We start from the raw sequence: 8,043 nt of genomic DNA, 5'->3' as shown, positions 1-8,043 counted from the left end.
TTCACCATCTATCCATCATCTACCCATCTGTCCATCATCTATTCCTTCATCACCTATCCATCCATAATCCATCCATCCATTCATTCATTCATTCATCTATGCATCCATTCATCCACCATGTATCCATCCATCCATTCATTATCTATCCATCCCTCCATCAATCATCTATCTATTCATCATTTATCTGTCTGTCCATCATCTATATTCCCCTCCCAACCATTTGAAAATAACCTGCAAACATCATGACACTTTACCCCAACTGCCATGGCATCACCCAAGAACAAGGAGGTCCTCCTGCACCACCATCACACCATCAGCACACCCAAAGGACTCAACAGTGATACAGTAAAGTAATCTAATATTTCCCCAGTGGTCCCAATCAGCTTTTGAGCTGTCTGCTGGTTTGAATGTGGGAGTCCATCAAGAATGGAACATGGCATTGAGTTGTCAGGTCTTTTAAGTTCCTGTTAGTCTAGAACGGTCGCCCTCTGGTGCTTTTCTCATGGCAATGATGTTTTTGCAGGTCAGGCCAGGTGTTAAGTGGAATGTGTCTCAGTCTGGGTTGTCTCCTTGTTTCCTTGAGGTCCGATCAGGGCTAAACATCTTTGGCAGGAACGTGGCAGGGGATGTGTGCCTATCCTTGCTTCACGTGGTACAAGTTTATCCCTGAACCTTTTAATATATATATATAAACTTAATTTTTAATACATCTGAAGTTAGTGTGGGGTAAAATGAGGATTTCATCAGATTTTTTTTTTTTTTAGAACAGCTTCAACTGCATTTAATCCACAATCCTTTCAATGTCTTTTAAAATTCTTCATCTACAACAGAGCCTTTTCTGGGGTCTCTGGTCACATGGGTGCCACACTGTTCTGATTATTGTGGCTCTAAGATATGGTTGGCCTTGTGGTGGCTCACGCCTGTAATCCCAGCACTTTAGGAGGCCAAGACAGGCAGATCACTTGAGGCCAGGAGTTCAAGACCAGCCTGGCCAACATGGCAAAGCCTTGTTTCTACTAAAAATACAAAAATTAGCCAGGCGTGGTGGCACCCTCCTGTAGTCCCAGCTACTCGGGAGGTTGGGGTGGGAGAATGGCTTGAACCTGGGAGGTGGGCATTGCAGTGAGCTGAGATCGTGCCCCTGCATTCCAGCCTGGGTGACAGAGAGATACCCTGTCTCAAATGAATAAATAAAAGTACAATATGCTTAACCTTCCTCCTCCCCCTCCCACCCACATACTTTCTTTGTTCTAGAAGTTTCTGTGCTTCCCATGCATACATGCATGTGGCTTTCTGGCTGCCCCTCTCTCTGGCCTCGACAGGCCACTTCCTTTCTCTGCCCCATGAGCTCGGGTCCCCTCCGCCTCAGCCCTGCTGGTGAAGGTCAGATTTGTGCTTCTGCTCAAGGGAGGTGCTGGTCACCCCGATTTGGGGTCTTTTCCATGGGGCAGGGCCGGCGTCTCATCCTCTTCCCTCAGCAGAGGCCGAGGAAGGTCAGGGGCGCGGGGGCTTGGCCTGGCTCCTTCGCCTCTCCCGATGTCTAACCTGCACCTTTTGACAGCGGTGAGGCCCTCAAAACCGGATGGAATGAGGGACCACAGGCTGCTCCCAACCATCCACGGTCACGAGAGGAACAGAGGCTGTGGGCAGCGCCCAGGGGAAGCGCTCTGGGGTTGGCCTGGGCTTTAACCGGGTGACCCCAGTGACCCCAGTGACCTGCCGGATGACTCAGGCCCACCCCTGCCCCACCTTGGAATTCACATCCAACATGCAGGAACTTGGGCCTTGAGTCTGAAGCCCTTGGGGATGGGAGGGGTTTGCGGCTTTGGCCTGGGAGGGGCAGTGGTCACTAAAGTTCAGGCTCCCCAATGCCCTCACTCCCTAGCCCCGCTCGGCCTGGCTGCTTCTCAAAGCTCAGTCTGCCCAGCCAAAACATCTACTCAGAAAGCGTCTCTTCCCAGCCAGGCCTCCCCCTGCAGGGGTTGGAGAGAGGAAGGGAGAGGACACTGCGAGGCGGGGAGGGAAGTGGAGAGCAGAGGCCATTGAGGACCTGTCCTCGCCCACTCCCTTCCAGCTGCCCTGGGGGGTGACTCTGTTTCTATGGGAGCCATCTGGGTCTGTATTTCTGTCTCCACGCAGAGTCCGCAGCTCCCAGGGAAACAGCAGGCCCCAGAGAACAGGGGTCTGGGTTCAAATGTCACCACCACCACTACTTGTAATGTCAGCCTCCTCACCTGTAAAATGCAGGTGTTGGATGTGATGGCCTTAATTTCTAGGTGAGATCAAGACGCTTCCTTGGTTTTCTCTGACTGCACAGGACTGGAGATGCCCCCTGAGAAGCCCAGCTGGCGCCAACAGGAGCTCTGGAACAGGGAAGGATCTGTGGGCACGGTGGGGAGACGGGGCTGACTCAGCTTCCGAGTTGCTTTCTTGCTGTTTTAAGAGCCAGACCCAGTGGAGGCAAGGAGCATAGCCCGAAATAGCGACGGCGGGAGTGTTTACACCCCAGCTATTGGCAAGTGCTAAGAATTGAGTTGTCTGCAGCTGCCAGGAACCTGCTGGGCGTTTCGGAAGCCTTACCTCGTGCACTCTTCTTACGGTCTCCACTGCAGCCATCTGGAAGCCCAGCCACCCTCATATGTCACCCAGACGACTGCACACCTCCCTGTCCTCCTCCAGCCCCTTCTCCATTAGGGAGCCGTGTGAAACCACGAAGCAGTGTTAGAAGCTGCCTGTGCACACACTGGCTCTCCCTCTGTCCGGGATGAAGTTTCTGCGTCCCCTCCTCCAGAGGCCAGGAGGGCTGGGGACAGCTTAGGCTGAGAGCGTACAGAGGTGTGGTGCTGCGCACATGTACTGCTAGATCTGGAAAGGGTGTATTGCCTCCACTGTGGGCGTGGGAGCACGAACACAAAGCCCTCTGCCATCCCAGAGGCAGCTTGACCCTGGAGGCCTCCATGCTGTAAGGAAGCCCATGCTGGCCCCCAATAGGCCACGAGACGGAGTTGAGCCCACCTGAAAGTGGGGGATGCAGGCCAGCCCCCCTGTTCCCCCAACCTCACCACTCCCCATGACAGCTGCAGCCACCAACCCTGACTGTAGCTGCAGGACAGACCCTGAGCCTGAACCCGCTGGCTGAGTCCACCTTAAATTCAGGATGCGAGAAATGGAGACAGAATAACATGATTATTGTTCCTTTGTTTATTTAGTTTTGAGACAGAGTCACTCTGTCACCCAGGCTGAGTGCAGTGGTGTGATCATAGTTCACTGCAGCCTCAAACTCTTGGGCTTAAGCAATCCTCCTGCCTTAGTCTCCCGAGGACCTGGGAACTTAGGCACACGCCACCAAGCCTGGCTAAGTTTTAGGGTTTTAGTAAAGACGGGGTCTTGCTGTGTTGCCCAGGCTGATCTTGAACTCCTGGGCTGAAGCGATCCTCCTGCCTTGGCCTCCCTCCCAAAGTGCTGGGATGATGGGTGTGGGCCACTGTGCCCGGCCCCTTCTTCCTTTCTGCCACGACACCTTGTGTTCCTGCCTGAGGCCCTCCAACGGCTTCCACTGCCCCTAGAATAAAATCCAGAGCCTTCCTTTGGTCCCAAAGGCAAGCGATCTACCTCCTTGTTCTGTGAACAAGCCGCGCTGGTTCCCGCCCTGGGGCCTTTGCACCTGCTTTGTCGTGTCGGCCTGGAGTGCCTGACCTAGATGTTCTAGCTGTTCTCAATTGGCTTCTTCTCAGACTCCTCAGACAAGGCCTTCCTGACCTGGGCCTGAAATCCTTTGCCTGAAGGGCTGCACCCGCGGCGCTCTCTGACTTACTGTTCCTCCTCAGAGACTGAGGGCTCCGTGAGGGCCTGGTCTTAACGCCGTGTCCCCAGCACTTAGTACAGTGCCTGGCACATAAACCTGTGCTTCAAGAGTGTGTAGATATTTCCTAGAGCAACCCTCTGAGCTGACTGTGGCCCAGGGGAGCAAGACGAGCCTCCGGGAGGCTGACGGCAAAAGTCACTGTAATCATGTTTATTTAACTCTATATATCCAAAATGTTTTTTTCAACCTGAAATTCATACAAAAATTCCCAATTGAGAAATTTTGCATTCTTTACTAAGCCTTTGAAAGCTGGCGTGTGTTCTGCCCTTACCGCACTGCGCAGTTTGGACCGGCCACGTCTCTCGTGTCCAGCGGCCACACGTGGCCATCCCTCCTGGGCTGGATGGCTCTGGTGTAGCTAGACTCTCGGCTTTCGTTCCTTGAAGCCTCCAAACATCCTTTCGTACATGTCTTCATTCACAAAATGTTCACACAATGATAGTGGGCTCCTGTGCTATTTTCAACTTCATTTCTGTTTGTGTATTTAAAAGAAAATAAAATGATTTAATAGGGAGTTAAAACGACGTGGAGAGAGAGGCTTCCCACCCTGCTGGCGGGGCAGTCATCTCCCTTTCTGGGGAGTGTGAACTGGAAAGGCCTGATCCCTAGTCGCTGGGGGCCTGAGATAATGACTTAATTAACGCCTGCGCTGGGCAGTTTTGATCTTCAAGGAGTCCAGCCCACTCGGCTGGTGTTGCTTTTGGATTAATTGCCTAGAACGAAGAAAGCCTTGCCCAGAGATAAAGGGAAACGTGGGGTTTCGTCATTACAAATTGTTCTGAAATCTGCTCTGGCGCTGGGGGCAGAGGCCAGGATTTGGGGGCTCAGCTGGTCCCCCCACCCCCAACCCAGGCGCAGGCAGGTGGCCAGCAGTGCGCTTGCCCAAGGCACACTAGCGCAGCTTTTCCTGGGCAGGTGGGCAGGAGGGAGGCTTCCCAACAGTGGAGGCAGCTGTGTGCAGTGACGGCTGTCGGCCTCACGCTTTTCAGATGAGGGAACAGACACCCAGGGCAGTCTAGGGACAGAGCTCGCCAAGGTCAAGGGGCAGAGAGCGGAGGGAACTGGCCTCTGCCCCCCTCCCTGCGCCTTGGAACTGGGGATCCAGGGGGTGTTGGCTGCCACCCGTACTCCTGGGTGGCCACAGCGTCTTTCCTGTTCCTGCCTGTACACCCCACGTACAAATGCCCCTGCGAATTGAGGATAGTCTATATTTACCGAGGTTGCAGAGGTACCCCTGGGGTGCTGAGCCCCGCTCCAAGTCTTCGCTTAGAGTTGATGCGTGAGTGTCCATGAAATTATACAAGGAAAGAGCTTGGCACCTGGCGCCATTGACGTCGCTGTAAATGTCAGCCGTTACTACTACTACTAAATAACAACGACGGCGATCGCTGCGTGCCTGCTGGTGCCAAGCCCCGGAGGGGCCCCGGACACGCAGTTTGGGTGGGGATGGGTATGAGGGGGCAGCGCTGGGCTCGGCGAAAGTTTCTTCTCTCCAGTCCCCTACCCAGAGGAATGGCCAAGGCCTTTCCCGCCCTCCCTGGGTGCCAGGGTCTTGGGGAGGGGCGGGAGGCAACCAGTCCCGGGCAGACGTCCGGCCACCCGCCCCTGCTGCGCGACGGCCCCCCTCGCTCGGCCTATTTGGGGCACCTGACTCACGGTAATTATGGGCCCGCGGGCACGTCGGGGCGCGCCGGGAGAGGCCGGATGCACCGGCTCCGGGGGCGACCGGACATCCCAGGCCGCCAGGTGCACCTTGCTTCCCACCAGCACCTCCCCGCACCCGCCGGGAGCTCCCCGCTGCTTCCGCCAGGGGCCCCGGGCTCACCTCGGGGCGCCCACGGACTCCCAGACGCGCGCCGCAGCATGGGGTGCGAATGTTTCGGGGGCGGCGCGCGGGGCGCGTCTGCCTCCCGCACAAAGCCAGGCTCCGTCCCCGGGTCCGCGCCTCTGTCTCCCGGGCCTGGGCGGGGACGCCCACGCCTCCTCCGACGCGGGAGTATATTTAGCCTCATTATCAAATGTTTGCAGTGAACTGTGTGAACCGACTAATAGCGGCTGGAAGTGAAACTCGATTCCTGGCCAGAAAGAAGCATGTGACCGCCCCCATCTGCAAGGATCGCGGCAGGACGGGCGGGGCAGGTGCTGCAGCCTCCGCGCGCAAAACCCGCCGGCGGGGCCCGGGTCGCACCGTCCCCTCCTGGGCCGAGCACCTGAAACCCACCTCGTCCCTCCGTCCCCCTCCCCAGGGGCTGCAATGAGGACGCTGGGAGTTTGAATGGAAACGAAGGCCGGGGAGGGGGGGCCGCGCGGGCGTGGGTTTTTTATCCAAGTCGGTGACCTCTTGGTTAAGTCAGCCCTGCGGTTTCAGCGCCCAATCCCCCCAAAAAGCCTGTGGGGGTCCACGTCTCCTTGTTTCTTCCGGGGATCCGGCGGAGAATGTGGCGGGGCCGGGCAGGGGGGTCCCAGTCCCACGCCGGGTGCGCCGTGCCCCGAGTCTCCCCAGAAGGCGGCTGTCGCGCGGCTGCACAAGTTTTCGCCTCCCTCGCGCGGCCGCTGTTGTTGTGGTCGTCATGGCGACGGGTCGCGGTTTTATTTTTAATAGCGGCCGGCGATTAGAGAGATGCCTGCACCGCTTTCGCCTAAGCTCTGCGTCCCCCGCGGGTGAAGCACCCACGCCCCGCCCCAGCCCCCGCCTCGCTCCAGCGCCCCTTGCACGTCCCCAGATGGCCCTAAACTCTAGCTGGGCGCACCCGTAGCTCCAGGCCGGGCAGGGGAGCCGAGGGAAGCAGCCATCTAGGCCCTCAGAGGCGGCGAGGACCCCCAGGATCCCTCAAGCTGGGAGGGACGGGTACCCCATCCCCAATACAACGCGACCTTCCTCCTTGCCTTCCACACCGTCTTACCGAGTCCTCTAACCCCACAGAGGTGTCCTCGGGCCCCCTCTGCGCGCGAGCAGTCCGAGGCCCAGGAAGACAGGATGCGCGCCACTCCGGGATAACTGGCCGAAGAATGAGGCCGGGGTCCGGCCTGCCTCCTGGCCCTGCGAGTCCGGCTCTTTCCAGAAGCCATCCAGTGGGTGTCCCCTCCCAAGCCGCAAGTTCCCCCTGGAGGGACAAGGCCTGGCTTTAAGGGGCTCCTCCACGTTTCCAAGGCTCCCCTGGTTCTGTCCCGGCCCCGCTTGGTCCTGACCACCCAGGGGGCATGCTTTACCGCGGGGGTCGTGGTGTGGGGCTGCGGCCAACGGAAGGGAGAGACGTGGGGAGGGGGCCTGCAGGTGTGTGGAAGGGCGCGTGTAGACGCGACCCACTGGGAGCGGAGGGAGAGGCCTCGCCCCCCAAATATTTGGGGGAAGGGGAGAGCCCCCGAAGCGCTCTCCGGATTCGGCCTTTGAAATGCTAGAGCTGGCCTAGCTGGGGATGAAAGACCGCCCGCGGGGCTGCGCCTTAACGGCCTTTGTCTGGAGGGAGGGCGACCGCGACGGGGGCAGGGGTTTAATCCACAGGGTTGGGGGTGACGGCTGGGGCGGGCGGGATTCTCCCCTGCTCACCCAAGGAAGCGTCTCCTGGGCTCCAGGGGCCTAGGCCGTCTAGCCTCGGGGTCTGCACAGCACGCCACCCCGCTGGACCCAGTACCAGGACGCGTAGACCCCCTGGCAGGGCACTGACGAGCACCTGGACCTGTAGTCAGGGTCCAATCCCTCCTGGTCTAGGGAGGCGAAATCCATCCAGCCCAGGCGCACCCGCCCTTTCTCGGCGTGGGAGCCGTCTAGCCACGCTCAGACCTCGGCCTCCGCGCGCGTTCCTCCCCCGCATCGCGCTCTGAGCTGCGCCTCGGCCGGAGGTGGCGCTCTGTGCGCCCCACGGATCCCGACGCGGGAGGCTCAGAACCCGGGGGACCCTCACCGGTGGCTCCTTTCCCTTCCATCCCCTCGACTTCCCGGCTCAGGGCGCGGCCCTGCCTTCGGCGCGGGAGTGGGGGACTGGGGGGCGCGGGGTCCCAGGGTGGGGACGAGGCGGGCTGCAGGCCCTTCCCCCGACTGGAGCTCGCTCCCAAGTGGAAATGTGGGTGGAGGGTCCTCATTCAGATGCCCCAGGCTTCGGATCCTGGGCGGGGGCGCGTGGCAGCCGCCAGGTGAGTGCCCCAAACCCGCCCCCCTCCTTCCCCAAAGACTGACTCCC

General features: G+C 58.8%; 1 protein-coding gene and 1 long non-coding RNA gene across 6 annotated transcripts in view; one reads left to right on the top strand and one right to left on the bottom strand.

Annotated features, from left to right (window-relative positions):
• Positions 1-252: 252 nt before the first annotated feature.
• Positions 253-8,015, bottom strand: LOC100992891 (uncharacterized). Its single transcript, XR_157075.5, has 3 exons — positions 5,081-8,015; positions 4,137-4,337; positions 253-3,562 (listed from the first exon to the last, which is right to left on the bottom strand). It is a non-coding gene; the product is annotated as an uncharacterized LOC100992891 (long non-coding RNA).
• Positions 7,679-8,043, top strand: part of PDGFA (platelet derived growth factor subunit A) — a 23,442-nt gene continuing 23,077 nt past the window's right edge. The window contains exon 1 of one of the 5 annotated variants that reach the window (XM_034963409.4): positions 7,679-7,996. In XM_034963409.4, coding sequence (XP_034819300.1) covers positions 7,925-7,996 — 72 coding nt within the window. In that variant the 5' untranslated portion in view covers positions 7,679-7,924. The remainder of the gene's footprint in view (positions 7,997-8,043) is intronic. The other 4 variants (XM_034963410.4, XM_034963412.4, XM_034963414.4 and 1 more) reach the window with 4 other exon arrangements.

The sequence above is a fragment of the Pan paniscus genome, chromosome 6 (genome assembly GCF_029289425.2).
Source record: "Pan paniscus chromosome 6, NHGRI_mPanPan1-v2.0_pri, whole genome shotgun sequence".
Taxonomy (NCBI): domain Eukaryota; kingdom Metazoa; phylum Chordata; class Mammalia; order Primates; family Hominidae; genus Pan; species Pan paniscus.
This window is presented reverse-complemented; position numbering and strand designations above follow the sequence as displayed.